The sequence below is a fragment of the Pipistrellus hanaki genome, assembly GCF_964339955.1.
Source record: "Pipistrellus hanaki genome assembly, chromosome: 3".
Lineage (NCBI taxonomy): Eukaryota > Metazoa > Chordata > Mammalia > Chiroptera > Vespertilionidae > Pipistrellus > Pipistrellus hanaki.
This window is the reverse complement of record NC_140505.1, coordinates 100,711,465-100,735,018: the sequence shown is the minus strand read 5'-3', so window position 1 is coordinate 100,735,018 and position 23,554 is coordinate 100,711,465. Positions and strand designations below refer to the sequence as shown.

The following is a 23,554-nucleotide window of genomic DNA, read 5'->3' as shown; positions in this document are numbered from 1 at the left end:
CTGCAGAATTAACATAGGACTTTCAATTAAGTACAAGTTTACAGAAACATGCCTGAGATATACAAGATTATGATGTTTTTCTTTGTACCCATTTCTGAAAAAACATTCTATTATGAGAAAATTCTCTTTTTTGGCTAGTTTCTAAATCACCAATCAACCAAGGAATCATTTTTATCTAATTTTCACTTTATGCTTTACAGTAATCTCTTTTTGACATTTTAAATAAGAAAAGTACACCAAACCCATATTTTTAAACCTAAGTTATTTGATGGCTATAGGTAGCTGCTTCCCAAAAGTTAATTGGAGCTGATCCCTTCAAACTGAAAAAATCAGAACTAATACAATATTTCTGCCGGTTATCAATAGCCAAAGAGTGCTCCCAACAGGCTCTTCTCTTACTTTTCGGTGTTACTGCCCCAGAGATCCGCCAGCCCGATGAATACAGTGTCTGTTCTCCATTGGAATGGGGTCTGAGGAACCAGCCTCATGCCCTCCACTCCATCGCACTCATTCTCCACACTGGCTCTTTCTTTTCCCTTTTCCTGTTATCTTCCCCTTACTCCGCACTTAAAAAAGTAAGTAATTAAAAAAAAATTTTTTTTTCTTTTTGAAACTCTCTGGAAGGATTAATTACACAGTGAACAATTACAGCATCCTTAAAATCATCTCGTGGAAGTGCTTAAAATCATCTTCTGTGAATACAAAGACCCTTCCTCTCTCCATGAAAATTGCAATTGTAATTTTACAGGAAAGGAAATGATAAATTCTGCGTGTCCAATTCATCTTGCTTTCAAAATCACCCCCAACCATTCTATTTCTTTTTGAGCTTTCCTAGAAATGGAGGCTCCCGAGCTGTGGGGTCCTAACGCACTGTTTCCTGAAGGAACACACTGACTTATAATGAACAAAGACGCCTACACAAGAGCCATAGGTAAAAGATACAATTGATTATTCTTTCCTTTGGCTGACAACTTCCAGGTTACTAATTGTTTTCAGAGCATTCGGGGCTCCATAACACTGGCATTCTGGGGAAATGGTATTGTTTACTCGTTCACACTTTGACAAAAGCAATTCCCACGTGAAAGACAAGTTTAGCGTGGGACAGAGCCTGTTACCTAAAGTAGGAAACAGTCCAGAGCGTTCCCAAGCCTGAAACATTGTCATATTGTCAGGTCTTGTTGACTGCCCAGCCACTGTGTTCTCAGCCATGGCTATTTTGGTCAGTATGATTTGTTTTCCAATAGTTCACACAAGACACTTATAATGATCAATCATAAATGAAAACAGCAGAGCAGTACATATTAAACTGGAGGGGGGAAAAAGTCACTTTCCCCTCAAATGCAAGCTTGAAACAAGAAACATAATTTGTCTTGATTGAAAAATAATGTGTATTTTTCAATGATTCTGATCTCTGCTTTTGTAGTTTTGCTATTTCTTAATCTCCAATAAAATCCTATTAACATAGGTATATGGGGAAGTAGACTTTTTTTGGTGGGCACATTTTTAGATTTATATTTAGAAGAATGCCTTAAACTTAACCTTCTGGTCACAATGGCCTTTATTTGTTTAATCATTGATTGTGGAACACATTAGAATGCCATTAATTAAACAGGACAAAGTTCTTTAAAAGACTAACCAGGGGACAAGAATATTTAAACCAAAGGCATGATCCTCTTTCGATAGCTGTTTAGTCCACTCAGGAGCAGTGAGGAGGAAACTGGCCCGGCTCTGGTTTACCAGCTCCCCAGAATTGCATAAGACCAGAGTGAGCTTGATTTGGGTGGATTTTCCCGATTCATACTGTGATAAACCTTTAACACCTCTGAATTATACCAACACTTGCACCCATGAGACCCATTTTAGAGCTCCAGTTTAAGATTAATGTGCTTAATGTAAAAAAAGCATTTTCAAATAAATAAGCATTATAACGTGCTATCCAGGTGCTATTTACAAATGAAAAACAGACGAATTAATACAAAACAGAACCAGGCAGAGGTCCGACAGAGTCTCAAATTCACTGTACTCATTCTGAGCTGTGGAAAATTAACTTATACATGTCCATCTTTGGCAGAAACCAGCATCTGTTTAAATTATTCAGTTTGTGCAGCTTTGAAACTTAAAAATAAAGAGGTTGGCATCAAAGTGGAAGGAAAGGATCAGCTTCCAGTTGTTGTTTATCAGGCAGGAGACAGCGAAGAGCAAAAGCACAGAGCGCGCCTGCCGGGATCCTCCAAATCAAACACGCACAGGTCACCAGGCGGGTCCCAGGGAGACCTCAGCCTGATGGGGAGCCCCGCGTGGGCCTGGGGTTTCGTTATTACTCCCATCGTCTCCAAACTCATTTTGGGAGGAGCATCTCCTCTGAGCCAGAAAGTTAGCAACAGTGGCAATAAATCAAGATGATATGAGACAACTGTTACTTTTGAATGTCCTTTAATGTTTTACATTACTTTGTGTGGTACAATCATTCCTTGTGCTTTTAAATTTGGAGATCCGAGAGAAAGCAGCCTTTTTGTGGCAGTGCTCACCTCTAACTGTAACTTCTTTCTTCTGAAGGGTGTCTTCCCCTGTGAATATGTTCCTGGCTCTGCACGCATAGGTGCCCGAGTCGTCCAGGGACACGTTCTTAATGAGGAGGTGGAGCGTGACGGAGTGCTCCGTGGTGACGGCCGTTTTCTGTCTGCGGATCCTGTGGTGCGCGCTCCGGTTGTTAGCTGTCCGCAGCTGAAGCCAAGTGATGTCTCTGTATAAGAACTTGCTAACTGTGCAAGATAGTTTCAGGTCCTCTCCTTTCGTAGGCATTTTTTCCAAGTGAACGTGGAACCCATTTGGCACATCTATAAAATAAGAAAAAAGAACTTTGGTTCACAGGAAAACCAACATGTCATACGGAGGCCATATCTTATCAGGAGATATTCAAAGATCTGCTGAATTATTCCTGCAGAGATTCTCTCAGCATCAGCATGAAGAGAATGACTATTTACTTGTTTATTTTAGAGAACTGCTCAAACAACATCAGGGGGAACCAACTAAGTTCATGCCACCATAAGCAGGAAGTGCCAGACTGGACAGTGAGTATGATAGAACATTTTTCTTATTTGCCTCAAACTGCTCTTCAAATTTTAATTGTCTTGTACAACCTGGGGTGGTAACTACATTTCCCATTTCTTTACCATGGACAGAACTACTGGTAAATGGACAAAATATCGATAGTAAAGTGATAATAGCAATTTGTACTAAAAATCAAATATGCTTTTATCATCAAATTTACCCCAAAGAAGGGAAAGCGAGACTAAGAAGTCTTAGGTACATGTTAAGAGATCCAGTCCTGAGAGAAACCAAGATGGCAGCATAGGTAAATGCCTAACTGCAGCCTCGCACAACAATTTCAAAAAAATACAACTAAAATACAAAATGGACATTATCTAGAACTACAGGAAAGTTGACTGACTGGAAATTCTACAACTAGAAGGAAAGAGAAAACCAGAAGGAAAATCAGAGGAGCTGTAAAAGCCTAAGGTACGGAGACACAGTGCGCGTGTGGGGAGAGGACAGAGCCGGAGAGGAGGGGGCGGCTGAGTGCCTGGCTGGCATTCCCTAGCAGCGAGGAGATAAAAGCTTCAGACTGTGCTGAACCCCAGTTCCGGCTGCACTGAACTCCAGTTCTGGATGAGACCCTGGGGACCCAGTCTCATACACAGGGAATCTAGGCTGTAAGGTGGAAACTCAGGGGAGCGGCAAAAGGCAGAGTCCCTGAGGCACGCACGTTGTCCGCAGAGGATGGACTGTTGACTGTGCCGCTGGATTGCCCTAGCAGGAAGGAGACAAAAGCTCCAGACTGCTCTTAATACCACTTCCAACCCACTTCCAGCTGCACTGAACCCCAGTTCCGGGCTCATTGGGGGAGAGACTAGACAGTCTGGTAGCAGGCGAAACTCGAGGGCACCTTTCTCTTAGAGGTGCTTGCAGCAAGTACCGAAGGACACTGAGGAACACTGAGATTCAGAAACCTCATAGGGTGGGGTTGACAGGAAGCCAAGGCTGCAGACTCCACCCTGAAACTCCGCCCCATCCAAGCTGAGCACAGAGGCTTTTGCAATTTTCCAAGTCTAGTTGAATAAGGCTGTCTCCCGGCATGGACACAGCTGATCCTCTCAGCCAATTGGCCTGGAGGTCAGTTCCTCCCAATGATACCACCAACAATCAAGACTTAACTACAATAAGGCTGTACACACAGTCCACAAAAGGGTCCACTCAGAGTGTCCACCTCAGGTAACTGGGAGGCTGACCCACTGAATCATATAGGACACCTTAGCACACAAAGCCACCCTACCAACTCAGAGAAGCAGCGAAAATGCCGAGACAAGGAAACAGATCACAAACAAAAGAAATGGAGGACAAAAAGTGACTGGATATAGAGTTCAAAACCACAGTTATAAGGTTTTTCAAGAATTTCCTAGAAAAGGCCGATAAAATAAACGAGATCTAAGAGGATATGAAAAGGGATCAACTAGAAATAAAGAATACATTGTCTGAAATAAAAATATTATACAGAGTCCTAAAAACAGAATGGAAGATCGCAAGAATCAAGTCAAAGATTTGGAACATAAAGAGCCAGAAGACACTCCTCCACAGATGCAAGAAGGCACGAGAATCCAGAAAATTGAAGATAATGTAAGAAACCTCTGGGACAACTTCAAGCAAACCAACATCAGAATTATGGGGATCCCAGAAGATGAGAGAGAGTAAGATATCGAAAACATACTGAAAGAAATAGTGACAGAAAACTTCCCCCACCTTGTGAAAGAATTAGACTTACATGACCAGGAAGCGCACAGAACTCCAAACAAAAGGAACCAAAGAAGACCACACCAAGACACATCATAATTAAAATTCCAAGAGCAAAAGACAAAGAGAGAATATTAAAAGCAGCAAGAGCAAAGCAGGTAGTTACCTATAAAGGAGCACCTATACTGTTGTCAGCTGATTTCTCAACAGAAACCATGCAGGCCAGACGGGAATGGCAAGAAATATTCAAGGTGATGAATAGTAAGAACCTACAGCCAAAAATACTCTACCCAGCAAATCTATCACTCATAATCGAAGGCCACATAAAGAGCTTCACTAATAAAAAAAAAAAAAGCCAAAGGAGTTCATCACCACCAAACCAGAATTATATGAATTGCTGAAGGGGGTTCTTTTGGAAGAGAAAGTAAATAAAGATAAAAATTATAAACAACAAATACGTAACTATCAACAAGTGAATCTAAAAACCAAGGAAATTAAAAAAACAAACAAACTGATGAACAATATTAACTGTTGAACATAATAGAATCAGAGGTATGGAAGGGGAGTGAACTGAGGATTCTTGGGGAAAAGGGGAGTGGGAGGTGCGGGAAGAGACTGAACATAAACTGTGCACCTGGATGAGGACAATGGGGGGTGGGGAAAGGGCAGAGGGTCGGGTGGGAGCAATGGAGGGGGAAAAAATGAGGAACATTTGTAATAATATGAACAATAAAGATTTATTAAAAAAACACACACACAAAAATGGAGATCCAGTCCTGCCAGTCAACACCACTGCGATCCTCACGTATCCAGTAAAAGAGTGACTGACTCCCCAAGCTTCCTGCACTGAGTGGCTGGCATCCTCCAAGCTGCTGTCTCACTCCCTTGCTTGCTCTTTGCTGGCACGGTGGGCAGAGTGTGCAGAGAAGAGCCAACTTACTTGTTCAGGTTCCCTACTGGTGGTTGTTCCACCCAGTCATAAAGAGAAAAGATGTCTTCTGAAAATGTGGACAACTAATCTGGAAGAGTTGCTAGATTGCAATATGGGGGCGATTGTGGGAGGGGAAAATAATTTTAAAAATCAGAAGCTTATTAAACATTTTCTGAAAGTGACTGTCATTAAAAGCCATTTGCTCCAATGTTCGTTCCCGGCTAACCTTCATCTCCATCTCTAAGTGCCTCTGGCACCACCTCCTGAACTTTCCTCCTGAGCTTTCTTACCCTGGACCATCATTTAGCTTTTGCCTTGAGAGTTCCTAGTCTCATTTTAGACCGTGTCACCGGAGGATTAAAAAAAAAAAAACCCATTGGCTACTGGCCCTGAACTGATCTGCTCTCAAAACCCTTGCATTGACTGTTACTAGTTGTGTATCTGTATTTGAGCAAAGAATTTGGGCCAACATTTTACAAAGTACTTTGAAGATGAAAAGCACTATGTTATGCTATTATTATTATTATCCTTTGGACACAAAGCTATAAAGAAACCTTTAAACCTTAAAGGGACAATAGTCCAAAATTAGATATCATATCAACTCTTTCCTAAATCTCACTTTGCTTGTTTTTCTGATTTTTCTGGGCTTTGGCTTTATTATAGAGTGTCACGTCTGAAGAAATGCCAAAGTATTCATTTGAAACCTGGGAGGGGGGTAACAGTGGCTTATGAAGCTGTTAGTAGTTGGAAAGAGAGACCAGTGGAGGTTTTCCTGCTTTAAAAATGAAAACCTAAGGATGTGCCAGAAGATGCAGAAGCAGCTGACAATCATTTTTAAGTTAACAATAAGATGTCTGAAATAGCCCCTGTAACTTAGAGTCATTTTATATTTGGGACATTTTCCAAGCATAAGGATTAAATCAGCAGCCATCAACTTTTACACACATACTAGAACAGAAGTAGGGTATACTGGTTTCAATCAAATCATTTATTTAAAGAGCACTGACTCCATTTATGAGGTCTCATCTGGTATTAGAACCTAAGTGAGCCCAAGACACACTATTGAGAGCAAGTAGAGTTTCTATTTACTTCAGTGATTTGAAACTTCCTGTGGAAATTAGCTCACAGGTTTCCTGATGGAAGATTTTGTTTATCTTTGCCAAGCACCACCAGGAATCTCAAAATAAAATGCATTTAGTGACATTGGGAAGCCAGGGAGATAAGGCAGTGCTGTTCCTGTTTCACACTCAGTAATTGCTAACACACCCATAGTCATGCTGAGTGCCAGCCAACAGCAAAAACACACACATCAGAAAAGAAAAGAACCAAATAGGTTTGAGGTCCATTTCCCACATGGTGGGCACTGTCATTGAAGCTAATTTGGTTATCAGACAGCCTCTTAGAAATGATTACCTATTTCTCAGCATCACCCATTTGGTATTCTCTTTTGATCCATAGAAAAGAATAAATAAAATGTCCTAAAATGAGTTAATGAATCTATAGGGATTTTTCTCCTTAATTCATGTTGATTTTTTGTTGTTGTTGCCTGAGTACAAAAACAAACCCAAGAAAGAATTGCCTTCTAACACTCAGAGTGAAAACAAGAAATCTTCCCACACTTAAAGTATCTGTTGACGATTCAGCACAAGCATCATCAGCACCAACTAACACTTATCTATTACATGTATCACACCCATGGCGGTTTATGAGGTGTCAAGGAGAGGAATCAGCACTAACTCAGGAGAGAGGAGACACATTCAGCCTAGGGTTAGGTGAGTCATCTAGTCTCATTTAGACTTGGTTGGTCAAGTGAGTGAATTGAATTCATGAAAGAGGCAAGCATAGAAATGAAAAAGATGAAAGGTGCCTCATTTGTCAGGTGGGGATAAAGAAGGCTTCTCTTCTAATGGAGACTAGTAATAACATTCTCTAAAAAGACAGTGAGTGGTTACTAGAAAGTTTTGCTTTTTCAAATAGTTACCTGTGTACACATAATGGCGCAGTACAGAGTCGAAGCAGTGGAGGGTTCTAGTGGCCACAGGTAACTACCTTTCATGAGTTTGGGAGGCAGCTGTAAGTTATTATTATACTTTAAGGGGCAACATGATGGAGATGAGTCTCAATAAAGATCCAAATCCAGATCTAGATTTAAAGCAGTTAAATTTCAGACAGGTCTTTTAAAGCATTATCTTCACCAGGTCCACGAAGAAACACAGAAAACAGACATGTAAGGTGCATCGTACCGCACATTATTCAGTCTCATCTCTAGTGAGGGCAAGTCTCGTGACAAAAATTTGACTAAGAAAAAGATAATTAGTTTTAAAATAATGTGTGCAAGCAAATGAATCTGTTATCACTAATCTTATCACCAACTAGAACTTTTCAGAACTGGTAGACAATAATTCAGAGAAATTATATTCCAGGAAATGGAAGCTTGATTGGCTGACTTTGTGCTCAGATTAAGGTTAAGGTTCCTGAATTCCTAGAGGAAAAATGGCGAGAGCTTCTAGTAGGTATATTTGAATTGAATTCTCATTGCTCCTTTCTGTGGACAAGCCTTGAGATTCAGGAAAGGTCTCAACCACTCCATGGTTATTAATTGTGTAAAGTGGTGGGAGGAGAGAGGGAATTTCTGAATTCAGCTGATTAGCTTGACGGGCACCTGTCAGCAACAATACCGTGCATGGATATATGATATGACAAGGAGAAACTCGGGGGACGGAGAGGTAGGTGCTGGTGCTGCAGTTCGTGCTGGGCACCTTTCCTGGGGGTGCTGAACGATATGGAAACGGGCATGCCGTTCCCCTCCACTCGGGAACATCCGCTTCCAGTGCTGCCTTCAGACTCAGGCAGGAGGGGCGCCCTGTCCTGGGCTGTGGATGGCTCTGACTGGCCGTCCTCTTCACAATGTAAAGTGTTTGTGGGCCAAGTGGCATGCCCACCCAGAGTCTATGCTAACCCCACTTCTGGTCTTTCCTGGGGTCTCTGGGATCCCAGAATTCCCTGTAGAAATTATCCCAAGTCTGTTTCCAGACTGTCTCAGCCTCTTTGCTCTTCTCAAGGTCTGTCCTTCTGATGTCAGACCACTTGTCACGGGGCTCACTTCTAGATCCCAGGGAAGACTGTTCATGAGGGGTGTGGACAGAATTTGGATGTCAGGGCAAGATTATCTTCTTTCTCCCTGTTCAGATGCACACCTTTCTCTGTGCCACCTCAAATCCTGGGACATTTTGCATCCTGCTTTCCTCTCAGAGGCTTCCAGCTACACTGTGTAGTACAGAACCCATAGGACCATGCGGCTGTTGAGCATTTACAACATGGCTAGCATGACTAGAGAATTTCATTCAAGTCTTTATTCCAATTAATTTAAAAATGGAAGCAGTATAATATTTTTTAAAATGTCAATGACATTTTGAAGTGATAATATTTTGAGTATATTGAGTTAAGTAAAATTAATTTCACTTTTTATTTTTAAAAATATGGACACTAGAAAATTTTAAATTACATATATAGCTTACATTATATTTCAATTGGACATCATTGGCTTACCATTGGTAAATTTGTCTATCACACTACTTCTGCACAAACCTTTGGATACTAGGATATATATATATATACTTTCTGCTTTGTTTCCTGGGTGTTAAAATGTCTTTCTAGAAAGACAGGGCCTCACTGATATCTCTGCATGTGCCCAGTGCAGAGTTGAATGAGACTATCTAATAGCAGGTGCTGCTAAACTTGTACAAATGTGTTGACTGCTCAGAACAGAACAGGAGTTGCTCAGTCTTTTGTCCTCTAAATCACACATATAGTGGCTATAGATTTGGTAACTTGTTTCTAACCAAATATCCAGGACAATACAAACCTTGGTATTTAATTAGTCCAAATCATCTGAGATTGCATCTGTGTGAAATTGCTCTGAATCCTTGAAAGAAAGGGTTTTCCTACTTGGAATGGATGCAAAGATGATTTCCCTTCCACCTCTCAAATCTGAGAGAACAGGGACTGAAGCAGTCTAGAGCAGCTCTGCCTCCCCACGTCTCCAAAGCCATTTCCTCATCAGGGCTAGAACGCAGGGCTAGAACGCAGGGCTAGAACGCCTCTGAATCTCCCCCAGCTCCGCTGCTCTGTGACAGCCTCTCAGGGCATCTCCGCGGCAGAGGGTTGGCTGACTCGCCAGAGGCTCCCTGTGAGCTGACAGCCCACATGGTCTCATGAAACCAGACCTGTTCTTTCTTTCTGGAGAACTCCAGGCAAGTACTGCAGCCTGCCTCATGCAGTGCGAAGTTTCCCGAGTTGGCAAACTGCCCAGGCTTCCTCAGAAATTGGGGAGTGTGGAGCCAGGCAATTGTTTTTATACTTTGAGCTACTTACTTCCTTCCTGTACCCATGGAGGGACATAGGGAGTGTCATTTGTGTACCTTGGAAGTTTTAAGATTTGCAGGATGGTCCTATTTAAGGCTAAAAATTCTTAAATGCTACCAAAAAAGAGTACATTAGTTATTGTCAACAAAGCTCAGCTTCAGATTTCTATAGGAGAGCCTCATTTCCCAAAAAGTTAAAATAAAGTTGTGAAACAATTAGCTTTCTGGCTTAAAAAAATGTTATCATATGTATTATAATTTATTTCCTTGATTATTCTTTTTTAAAAAAAATCCTTACCCTGGGCTATATGTTTATTGATTTGAGAGAGAAAGGGAGAAAGGGAGAGGGAAAAGGAAAGAGAGAGAGAGATTGGTTGTTTTCCATATGCCCCCCCTCACTGGGAATCAAGTCCACAACTTTTTGGAGCACAGGATGTTGCTCTAACCAACAGAGCCACCTTGCCAGGGCTCCTGGACTACTCTTGAACAACCACTGTGTGCCAGACCCTGTGGCAGGTACTGAAGGGAATAAAAAATGAATATGACAAGATCCCACATTCACAACCCAGCCTGGGAGCCAGACATCCACAAATGGTTCTAAAAGAGAATTCAGAGAAACTATTCTTTAGAAGATTCAATGATGGTACTATTCCTAAGAGCAAAGATGAAATTATTCAAGTTTAACAATTCTATGGAGTGTTTTCTTTAAATAAAAACCACTCTATGTATGAGTGCACTAAAAGAAACAAGATTTGAAGAGAGACTGAGGTCACCAGGTTGTTTTTGTGAGTATAAGGTATGTAGCTTACCTGTGATATAAAACTTTATGTTTCTTTCCACAGTGCCTACTTTATTGGAAGCCATGCAGGTGTAGATTCCAGAAATTCTAGAGTCAGCCACAACCAAGGAGCTAGCGGTCTACAAAAGAAAAGGAAATTTCAGCTAGTGATAGGACAAAGAACCATTTGAACATCCACCAGCTACGTCTGAGGATTGAAATGATTCAGCTATTTCATTCATTCAACCAAGATATTAATTGCATAAGTAGTGGTTACCAGAAGGCTCTCCCCTTTCCGAGCTCCAGCAAGAATGGAAAAAATAACAGGAAAGCAGGTCCTCAGGAGACCGGGGGCTATGACATCCGACTGGGACGAGGGCTTCAGGCTTATTTATCTCATGCTGCTGGCGCAACAATTACAGACCTGAGGCTGAGGTGAGGGACTGCACGTCCTACTCTCTGAGCGGTCAGTCCACGTGAATGAGAGCACCAGGGGAGGCGGAGTCCTTCTGTCGGGCTGACCTGAGCTTGTGGCTGCTGTTTGGGAACAGGAGCCTTAGCAAGGACAGAGGAGAAGGTTGGCTGAACCATGTCTTTCATGTGCTCATAGAATGTGGCACTGCAGCCCGATGGTGCTGAGGAGGGGCAGGAGAGCTCACTAGGCTATTGTGTGTGTTTGTAAATTACTTCATTTCTCAGTCTGTCAGTTCCTTATCTAGGAAATGAAGATGTAGGCTACAAATTAATACACTATAGTTTCACTAGACTTTAGTGCTGCTATTTGACAAATTAGCCCCTGAAAAGGCAATAGGAGTCAAATGTGTATGAATTTTAAAGCACTTTACACACTGTGATATTTCAAAAGTACTGAAAAACACATTTATACAGCTTAAAGGCTTGCATTGCTATCTTCTTTTAAAGATTAAAAATTAGTTAGATGAAAAAAAATTATTTAGTTTTAAAATCCGACCCAACCTTACAGAAAACAAAATACATACTATATAGGAAGATACATACTATATAGGAAAAACAAAAAAGTAAGCTTTTCATATTTAAAATTATTTTGAAAATGTTGATCCAACTACTTATAAGTGATTGCAGCCTATCTCCTAAGACACAGCTGACTGGGTTTGAAGTGATAGAGGCTGTGCTGAAGCTTCCAGACTACTGGGGTGTCCTAGCTGAAGTACAGTGGTCGAGTGACCTACAGGCTAAAGTAATACATGGGCTGAAATGTGACCGTGGGCTTCTTACAGTGGCGAATACAAAACATCTTCACATTTTTCTGAGTTTATAAGTAATGTGCTAGGCACTTTACGGTTCTCATATCCCATTCAATAAGGTATTTCTGTCTTTATTCTACGAATTAGGAAGAATAAGACTATATTCCTCACGGTTTAGTCAAGTTCATTGCTCCCAATTTTTTGTAATTTTCACTCTGGTATAGTGAGGATTGCATACATGGCTCCTCTTCTGTTTGTTGCATCTGTTTTATTACACATACCAGATATCCTCTGTGTATTGAAATGATTGGACATAAAAGTATCTACAATATGTGGCATTTTGCATTCAATTTAGCAGATATTTACTGGGCATTGTCCAGATATTTTAAGGGAGACAGGGGTGAATATGACACAATCCCTATTCTTAACCTTGAAGGATATTCTTAACCGCAGAGGTGATAGAGAGGAATGTCCCTACTGAAGATCAAATTCCCATTCCTCTCTTCTGCAAAGGAACACTCACACGAAGTCAGTTAAAGAGAATATGAAAGGAGCCCAGGGGCCTCCCTATTTTGATCATTAATCTTTAACAGGTGGAAATAAAAAAAATCCTGGGTAGCCATTTCCTTTGAATTATTGCACCTACCACCTCAGAGGCATGGGAGAAAATGAAAGTAGTGAGGAGAGAAGCTTGTGAGGTGCCCCCTTCTGCAGAAGCAGCAACTGAGGTTATAGAGGCTCCATGACTCACTCAAACATACACAGCAGCACAAACAGACCTGCGTATGCCACATATTATAGATACTTTTATGTCCAATCATTTCAACACACAGAGGATACATGGTATGTGTAATTAAACAGATGCAACAAACAGAAGAGGAGCCATGTATGCAATCCTCACTATACCAGAGTGAAAACTATGTTCAAGTTTGTCTGACTCCAGTGCGTATGCTCTGAATCTTTATACAGAACTGCTTCTCACCTACAAGTCTTTAAATATAATAGCATAGATTTATTGCTAGAGTTCTATTTTTTGAATCGGGTTTTTCCTCAAGAATACCTCCTTTGGTCAGCAGAGATAAACCATGTAAGCTAAATGCTACATACAGGAAAGACCAGTTTCTTTCTTAGTATTTTTATATAAGCTGCAAGCTATTTTTTCAATGGATACAGTGTTATAGAGTTTGAAAATATGATTGAGGAGTAAAAAAAATTAAAAAGAAAAAGAAACTTGTATCCTATGATCAACTTTACTATAAACTATCTGATTTCTAGAGTACTTCTCTTTTCCCCCAGAGAATATAACTTAAAACATATTTTGAATAAAAACAAAATCTATCTTTAGCTAAAGTATAAACTTTATAGGATCAGAAAAAAAGAGCTCAGCTGTGAGCTGTAGGTGAGTATACAGTGTCTGGACAGAGAAAGGTAAGTCTCAATGCAGGCCTCTTCTGATTTAAAGGGACAGATACATCCCCTGGTGCTCATGTAACTGTTCCAAGAGGAAAAAAAAAATAAAAATAGCATAACAGTTGGAACACCAAATATCAACTTAATACTTTAAAAGACAAAGTGCCAAGAATTTGAGTTGTGAAATGTGTTTGAAATTATAATCATTTATTTTATAAGGTACACCAAAAGAAATTCTCCAAGATTTATGCTTGTATTATTTCTGTAATTAGTTTTCATTTGTCACAACATTGTTTTTTTTTTGTTTTGTTTTTTTAGTTCCGAACCCACACTTCGGGGGTGCCTCTACTTGCCCTGCCACGACCTCAAGAATTTAGACACTAGAAACAGACTCTTAAAGGCCATTCTCTGGTTCTTTTGTATGACTCAGGAATGCTGATGAAAACTGTCGTCAGGGACTGTAAGTTTGGAAGTTATTCATATTCCTTCCTTCCCTTTCACTAAGCATTAGTCACTCATCACTACAATGTGGTTTGAGCCTCACGGAATAGAATGGATGGGATGATGTGTAATTCAGCCTAATCTTCAGCATTCATTTACAAAAAATCTATATATGGAACAGTGATTTTAATCTCAGAATGTTTCTAATATAGTTTCCTTTTAAGTGTCTCAGAGAGAAATAAAAGTAGACAGGGAGAAAGGTCATGGAAGAATCTAAATTTAACCTAGCGTGGCTCATTTGAGCCAAGTGATGGGAAAATGGAACGTGAGAATTAGGAGAAATGGGGGAATGTGTGGGAAATGCAGCACAAGCTGTAATCCTGTGTTCGGCACTAGTGCTCCGTCACGGGTTTGTCCCATACCATGCACACATTTCCCATTCTCACCTCAAAATAATTTCAGTGGAAATGTTGCTAAAATGTTGTAAGGATGTCACAGTTCTCCAGCCTCACAGAACTAATGCTGGGATAAGTATTTCCTGTGTGTGTGTTTTTTTCTAACACAGGGCTCCTTCTACTTCCTACTCCATATCTACAGACCCAATTAATAGCCTGGTTGCCCCATTTAAACAATATGAAATCGCCACGTTTGCTATTAGTAACTCCATTGATGACTCACTTTTCACAAATCTAGGCCAAAACTTTCCAGTAAGGAACTGAATTTTATTGTCCCCTGAACCCTTACTTGAATTACATGGAAAAAGCAAAACAAAACAAAGAAAAAAAATTCAAGTCCCTGAAATCGAACAGGGGCTCCAGGGAGCCCTCCACCCCTGACCTGTGGATGTGCTGCTGGGCGTGCTGCACTACGACCACAGGTACGAGTAACGTATTGTCTGAGGTGGGACTTTACTTTCTTAAAATGTACAGAAAGTAAACATTTTAAATGTAAAGAGAAGACCAGCGCAAATAATTCTGAAATAGCAAAACTTCCCTTTGTCATCATTATATGAAAGATAATTTTTCATACACAAAAGATATATTAGTAGATGCTAAAAGTAAAAGTGGAAAATTCTTTTGAATTTAAAATATTAAATTAATAATTTACTTAAAGATTGTGTTGCAGTTGCAGCTACCAAGAGGATATCATGTATATAAATATACCTATATATCTCAAACTTCGTTTCGAAAGTATTGTGTTTTTTTTCATTGCAAATAATTGTTTAACAAATAGTCTTAATTATGTATGATCACGATCAATTTTGGAATTGCATTAGGGTCTATATGATAATCACCTTCATAACAACATGCAAATTAGGTAGGGCAAATATTTCTAACTCCATTTTTTGGAGGAGAGAACACAGGTTCAGAGGGGTGAACTGGCTTGCATGTCTTTATACAGAAAGTGGCAGGAGCTGGGTCCCAGGGCTGGACTGCATGTGGGGTTGCACAAGTGCCACTGGGTCTGGTCTGGAAATCTTTATTTAAAACCTTTGCAACTCTACAAAATTACATGTGAATCAGGGAAGTTCCTTTTCTAACCCTGGTTTTGTTACCTCATTCCCACCATTTCTCACAGTTATTCTCTATGGAGTCAGCTCGCCACTTCATGGGTCAGGCTACTTACAGACCTCACACAGCTTTCTCATTTTCCATTTTCTTTTTTATTGAGTATTTTTGTGGATAGGATATCAAAATAGGGCTAGAAGTTACCACATAAATTAAGTTTCTAAGCTCTGTTTTAATATCCAGCAGTTAGGGTCAGGAAAAGGCAAATGAAACTGACACAATTAATGCCATCTGGAAAATTTCTAGTACTTTGTGACAACTAACTGGATTTCTATCTTGAGGCAATTTCCATTTTTTTTTTTTATGTAGTCACAAATTTAACTTTCAAGTTTATAGAATTTCCTCTTTCCTGAGTATTTCACTAAACAGCTCTCTCATCAATAGTTACACATCAGGGAATATTTTAAACTACCATTCATTTGTATTAGAAAAAAAATTTTTAAGCCACCTACAACTCCTGTTAGTTATAAAAACATTTCCTGAATCCTTGACAAATGATTGCTGATAGCATCATGCCAGCCGTCACCATTTGAACTGATTTCTGTATTGGCTTAAGTTGGCAGAGGCCTGGGTTTGGGAACAGGAAGACTCTGGTTTGAGTTTTGCATTTTCCACTTTAAGCTGCATGGCTTTGAATTAATCATCCTATCACCCCAGTTTTTCTTATCTTTAAAATGGAGATAACCATTTTGGTCAGCCTAAGAGTGACATTGACATTAGCACATGTCAAAAAGTGTCACACAGTGAAGAATTCAGATGTTACTTGTTATTATTGTCAAATCCTCCATAGAAAATGATGCCATCTACTTTGTCACCTTCAAGTGCAAAGAATACAGCTCAATAAATAGATAACATAGACATAATCACTCTCCAGCAGATGGCATTCATAGTAATGACTACTCCAAATCAAGACATGCAAGTAGAAAAAGACATTTTAGCAAGGGGTTTAATATATATATTAACCACTAACCCATGCCTGTAAACACAGTTTTTTAGTGTGTATTTTTTCACTAATTCAATAAAAATAAAAATAAAAAGCCACCAGGTCTGAGATCCACTGATATTTGTTGCATGGTTCACAAAGTGTCAGCTCTGCTAAGGCTCAGCGGAGGTTAGGGGAGTAGAGAATGAATTATAGGATGGCAGAAAAGATGCCTTTTTTTTTTTGTGGGAAGAAGGGTTGAAGTCTCTCTCTCTCTCTCTCTCTCTCTCTCTCTCTCTCTCTCTCTTTTAAAATAAGATATAATTGACATACAACATATTAGTTTTGATGTATAGCATGATAATTTGATATTTGTATATATTACAAAATGATCACCATAACAACTCTAGTTAACACCTGTCACCAGGTGTTACAACTTTTTTCTTGTGATGAGACTTTTAAAATCTACTTTCTCAGCAACGTTCACATATGCAATGCAGTGTCACCACTACAGTCACCACGCTGCACATTATGTCCCCAGGACTTTTTATTTTATTTTATTTTTATTTTTTAAATATATTTTATTGATTTTTTTTACAGAGAGGAGGAGAGAGGGATAGAGAGCTACAAAGATCGATGAGAGAGAAACATTGAACAGCTGCCTCTAGCACACCCCCTACTGGGGATGTGCCCGCAACCAATGTACATGCCCTTGACTGGAATCGAACCTGGGATCTTTCAGTCCACAGACCGACGCTCTACCACTGAGCCAAACCAGTTTCGGCAGGACTTTTTATTTTAAATGGAAGTTTATACCTGTTGACCTTCTTTACCCATTTTACCCACCCCCATCCTCTGCCGCTGGCAATGACCAATCTCTTCTTTGTATCTATGAGTTTGTTGTTTGTTTGTTTTAGATTCCACAATAAAGTGAGATATTTGATTTTCTCTGATTTATTTCAGCATAATGTCCTCAACATCCGTCCATGTTGTCACAAATGGCAAGATTTCATTTGCTATTATGGCTAAATAATATTCTGTGTATACACACCGTATTTTCTTTATTCACTCATCCATTAATGAACACTTAGATTGTTACTGTGTCTTGGTGATTGTGCGTAATGCTGTAATGAACACAGAGGTGCATCTATCTTACTGAGTTAGTATTTTCATTTTCTTTAAACACCCAAAAGTGGGATTGCTGGATCACATGGTAGTTGGATATTTGTTTGAGGAACTCCATACCCTTTTCCATAGCCGCTACACCAATTTACATTCCCACCAACAGTGCACGATGGTTCCCTTTTCTCCACATCCTCAACAACACTTGCTATCTCTTGTCTTTTTGATGATAGCCATTCTAACAGGTGTGAGTAGTATCTCATTCTGGTTTTGATTTGCATCTCTTGAGTCAGAGAATCTTGGGATTCTGTGTGTTTGTATACCCTAGTGTTAGTCAGGCTTTGCCTTTGCAAAGACAGAGGGGAAAACAAGATATTTTGTGGAATGGGAGCACTCCATATCAGATTTTGCTTATTGCTACCCTGCTTTATTTGTGGAAGTGGGTCTCAGTCCTGATTACATGCCAGAATCTGCTGTGAGCTTTCATGAACCTTGGGCTCCACCCAAGAGATTCTAAAGTAATGATAATTGGGAGAGTATTCGAATATGCAGCCAGGGTTGAGAACCACTGATGTGGACAAGCCTGATGTTCAACAGGCAGTTCCACCTCTTCTACTGGGAGAGTGGACTCATTCCTTGGGACTGGTGAGTGGCTGGAGAATACCACCATGTGAGTGACTTCAGTGCATCTCTCCATGAAGAGGTATCTCAAAATCTTCTTCTCTCTGGACTTTTGTTTGAGCTTTTGAGTGATTTCTGGTCCTAATAAACCCAGAGCAGGGAGCTGAGTGTGTGTTTTAAGAATAAGTATCCCAAAGTTTATTTTTACAAAGAATACCTTATTTTTTCCTTCTATGATTGCCATGCGTTGAGTGATGCTCTCAATTCTGTTTCCTATGATGCTGTCAGGATCCAGGATATAGGACTCTTCATTATTGGAGCAAAAGTCATACCTATTTTTAAAAAAGTAAGTCATTATTATGTTGCTTTGCAGCATGGTCCAGACCAAGGTGAAATGAAAATCATTAGACAAGTGCTCTGGCAACAAAAGTACACTTTCTCTTTTCTTTAAATTTTCCCCAATATCCATTCTCATAACTTAAAAATAGCAAATATATTTTGCCTGATCTGAAAAACCCACATCAAGGTATCTCCAAACGTCCTTCATATTCTGAATATTAAATATGAAACAAAATGCATAAATTAGAAAATTTAATATATAGATTTTAATTAGCTCCTAGTGGAGGAAATATGCAAACCAGAAAAAAAAATGAAGTTATGTTAATGAATGGAAAACATCAAAGAAATCACATCTATATAAGGCTGGCTGCTAATCAGAACATTCCATTATGCAGGTAACTTTTCCCAGGCTAATTAAGTGCATATGCAAGCACACATGATGGAGCAATTATTAATTTCAGTCTATTTCTTTTCAAGTTTGGCGGTTTCATGGTAAGCTCTTCAACTTCTCAGGCCTCAAGTATCTAATTATAAAATAAGCGTTTGAAGTTGTTTATCTTTAAGATCTATTTTTATTCTAAAAATTCATGAAAACTCTCTCTTATTATTTTGAACTAGCTACTTGAGTACCATTTTATTTTTTATTATTTTTTTTAAATATATTTTATTGATTTTGTACAGAGAGGAAGGGAGAGAGACAGAGAGTTAGAAACATCGATGATAGACATCGATCAGCTGCCTCTTGCACACCCCCTACTGGGGATATGCCCGCAACCAAGGTACATGCCCTTGACCGGAATCGAACCCGGGACCTTTCAGTCCCTAAGCCAATGCTCTATTCATTGAGCCAAACCGGTCTTGGCTGAGTACCATTTTAAAGAGAGATTTTGACCTACACTGAATGGCCAGATTATTACGATCTCTGGATGCATAACAATCTGGCCACTCAGTGTATATCCTATATAATAAAAGGCTAAAATGCAAATTGTCCCCTTGACCAGTAGGCAGGCCGGCCAACAGCTCATGTCCCCTCTCCCTGGCCAGGCTGGCTGGACCCCACCCATGCATGAATTCATGCACTGGGCTTCTAATTATATATTATATATATATATATATATATACACACACACTCACACACACTGAGTCGCCAGATTATTATGCATTCAGAGATCATAATAATCTGGCCACTCAGTGTATATCTGGAAGTTAGCATGTTTTCTCAGACACATTATTATCAGTAAGCTTCTGTTTTCATATGGTTTGCTATGCATATGAAATATAGTTATTGCTCATTTATTATGTTTTATGTATCCTACATCCTACATGAATAAAAAAACCCAAACAACAAAAAAAGACATTTAAGTCCATGCTGACTGTGCAGTAAACTAGTATCTTAACTGGCCTTGCTGCCAGCTGGCTTTTTCCACACTTCCAACAACCACCAAACTGCGTCAGACTAACCCCTGGTTTTCAGTGAAATCCTTTTTGTTCCAAAAGCTTTAACAACGGGACTGTAGAAATTTCAGGCTTTTTTTTTGTCTGATGGTCAAGGCCATCCACAGTCCATCCCTACCTGCTTTTCCAAATGTAACCTATAAGAAGCCCTTTGTTCTGGTCAAATTGTGTTTTGGTTTGTTTAGTTCAGAGTACTGGGCCAGGAGTCAGAGGGGACTTAGGTCCTAGTCTCGCCACGACTTCTCCTAACTGTATGACAAGTTTTCTCTTCTGCAAACTAAATATACTTGCCTTGTTAATCTCACAGGATTATTTAAGCATTATATGGCTTAATTTACTTGCAGACGTTTTGTAAATTAAAGACAGAGGAAAATAAGGAGTTATCCTCCCCGTATCACAGGGGTATGCCATGTGCACTCAGATCCCTTCGTCTTCACTCAGGTAGCTACCATGGACTAGGCACCCCCACCATCCATAACGCGGTCTTGTCTAACAGCTTATTCTGACCATTGTGACCCCTCATTGCTCTCACTTACCACTCATTGAGCTTATAGCAAGTTCACCTTAAAACATCCCTTGAGATTTAAATACAAATTTATTTGAGACAGTGCAAATAGAGATATATTTTAGGTGCCTCAAAACTGTATCTGTCAGGCTCCCAAGGTTTGGAGAGATGTGCCTGCAGGAGCCTGACTCGATTCCCTGCAGTCACCCTCAGCCAGCCATGCCTCTGTTGCCGATGAACTACGGTGTAGATTTTTCTGTTTACTTGCACAGGGACCATTTCTCTGAAGGATTTTTAATATATATATATATTGTTTTCAGAGAAGAAGAGAGAAGGGGGAAGGACACATCAATGATGAGAGAGAATCATTGATTGGCTGCCTCCTGTATGCTCTACACTGGAGATCAAGCCTGCAACCTGGGCATGTGCCCTGACAGAAAATCAAACCGTGATCTAGTTCATAGGTTGACGCTCAACTACTGAGCCATACAGGCCAGACTCACTGAAACATTTTGTATTGTTACCTTTTGGACTAGAATTTGTGGTGAACAAAAAGTTTGCTGGGCTTTATTTTGTACATTAGAGTCCCAGTGCACAAAATTCATGCATAGGGGTGGGGAGATATCCCTCAGCCTGGCCTGCACCCTCTCCAATCTGGGATCCCTCTAGCAATCCAGAACCACTGGCTCCCAAGTGCTCACCTGCCTGCCTGTCTGATGCCCCTAACTGCTCCCATGCCAGCCTGATGGCTGAACTGCTCTCCCCTCCTGGCCTGATCCCTCTAACTGCCCATCTGCTCCTCCTTCCTCTCTGTGCCTTCAGACCCCGGCACAGGAGTGATGAGAGCTGTCCGCTGAGGTCCCGCCCCCATCCTGACATCCCCCCTCCAAGCTGAGTGGCTCAGTGGTCCTGTGTGCACCTCCACTAGGGGGGCCGTCCCTGTCCTGATGCCCCACTCTGGGCCAGGTGGCATGGTGGGCCTGAGGGTGCCTTTGCTGTGGGGGCCACCGTGGCAGGCCTACATGTGCCTCCACTGGGGGGGGGGGCACCACAGCCTGTCCTGATGCCCCCCTTGGGTCTGGGCAGCACGGCAGGCCTGCATGTGCTTCTGCTTGTGGGGAGGATGGCCCTGTCCTGACATTTCCTCCGGGCCAGGCTGTGCAGTGGGCCTGCATGCACTCCACCAGGGGGGCAGCCCCAAGAGGCAACCTCATGTCCCAGTGGCACAAGTCCCTGCCTCGTCCCTGCCCACCAGCTCCTGTGCGTGTACAGCCTGTTGAACCGTCATGACCGGGACACTGTTAAGACCGATTAGCATATTACTTCTTTATATATATAGAAGATTTTAGAGATTTGGGTAGATTTTTAGAGATTTTGAAACCAGGAGGATCTTTGAAAGTCCAATTTCCAGGAAGAATTGAGGGGATGATCTTAAGGAGCCAAGGGCAGCCATGACTTATGTGAGATGAAGGTGAGAAGATAAAATAAGCGAGAAAAAGGGAAGACCGAAGGGATTGTAATGGCCAGGAGAAAGTTCCGTGGCTGTTTCTCTATGGCCTTGGAGCCAAGGAAGGACTCCAGAGTGTGACCCTATCTAGTCTTCCAGAGAGTTTCCCCTCCTGGGCATGCTGCCCGGTGAGACCCCCTCCAGAGCACCCACCCTTCCTAAGTTGCCATTTAGTGCTTCCGGGCCCCACTGGGCCAGCAGCGGCAGGGGAGCAGGGCCACAGGTACTTACTCCCTCTGTTCTCAGCATTAAGCGAGGGCCCAGCAGGTAATTGGCACCACATAAGCATGCAGAACTTATAAATAGGCATGAGATACTGATATGTTGTTTCTAATAAGAGTATTCATTTGTTTTAGTTTATTATTTTCAAACATAGTGATAAAAGACATAATGTAATGAAACCTCATATATTCACCACCCAGATTTGACTTTTATGATTTTTGCCACATTCGTTTCATTTATCCCTTATTTCTTCTTGTTTTCTATATTTTAAAGCAAATGCTAGACATCATGTCATTTTTGCCCTACATATTTCCGTGCATATCTCCAAAAAATGCTTATTTCCTAATTTAACTACAGTGTCATTATTACACCTAATAGAATTAGCAACGATGTTGTTTGTACCCAGTCCAAATGTTTTTAAAATGTCTGTTTTTACAGTTAGAATATAAAATTAAATTAAAAAAGAATTAATAAGGAGTGGCCATTTATTGTTGTTGTTAATCATCACCCAAGGACATTTTCCACTGATTTTTTAGAGTGGAAGGGAGGGGGAGAGACAGAGAGAGAAACATCAATGTGAGAGAGACACAGCGATTGGTTGTCTCCTGCATGTGTCCTGACCAGGGCCAGGAATGGAGCCTACAACTGAGGTACAATACCCTTGACTAGAAGTGAACCTGGAACTCTTCAGTCTTAAGTCAATACTCTATCCACTGAGCCAAACTGGGTAGGGCAAGGAGTAACCACGCTTAAGGAATTTCTGTTAAGGATTTCTACTAGCTAATCTTATAATCATCAGGTAAAATAAGTGAAAGCAGTTTTCTTTACTAATTAACTCTATTGATTAGTGTTCTCTATTAGTAGAGAAAATGGAACCAAAGAGAAATTAGACACTTTCTCCTTTACTTAAGACATTTTATTGATGAAGCTTTTAAAATCATGTTATTTTGCCCTAGTTTTCATTATTAGTATTCTGCATTTTCTTTTCTTCTTGTTTGTTTGTTTTTTGTTAATTCTCACTTGAGGTTTTTCACCCCATTGATTTTTAGAGAGAGTGGGAGAGAAGGAGAAAGGGAGAGAGAGAGAGAGTGAGAAATGATGTGAGAGATATACATCAATCAGTTGCCTTCGGTACCCACCCTGACTGGGGCTGGGAATCAAACCCGAAGCCCTTCAGTGAGTGGGCTGATGCTCCACTAAGCAACACTGGGCAGGGCACCATTTTCTAGACTGTAACCTCCATACCTTGAGCTAGTATTTGACCTCACATCCTTCACACGCACTCAATACATATATGTATATGTAATGTATATATGTGCATTACAGGCATATGAGGCTTATGACGTGTGTACACTTCT

General features: G+C 40.5%; 2 protein-coding genes across 4 annotated transcripts in view; one reads left to right on the top strand and one right to left on the bottom strand.

Moving 5' to 3' along the window:
* Positions 1 to 23,554, top strand: part of POMP (proteasome maturation protein) — a 391,736-nt gene that overhangs the window by 125,286 nt on the left and 242,896 nt on the right. The gene's annotated exons all lie outside the window — the stretch shown is intronic.
* FLT1 (fms related receptor tyrosine kinase 1) overlaps positions 1 to 23,554 on the bottom strand; it is a 202,294-nt gene that overhangs the window by 96,201 nt on the left and 82,539 nt on the right. For all 3 annotated transcript variants that reach the window (XM_084878676.1, XM_084878677.1, XM_084878678.1), the window contains 3 exons: positions 18,386 to 18,500; positions 10,893 to 11,001; positions 2,529 to 2,837 (listed from right to left, as the gene is read on the bottom strand). In XM_084878676.1, coding sequence (XP_084734802.1) covers positions 2,529 to 2,837; positions 10,893 to 11,001; positions 18,386 to 18,500 — 533 coding nt within the window. The remainder of the gene's footprint in view (positions 1 to 2,528; positions 2,838 to 10,892; positions 11,002 to 18,385; positions 18,501 to 23,554) is intronic.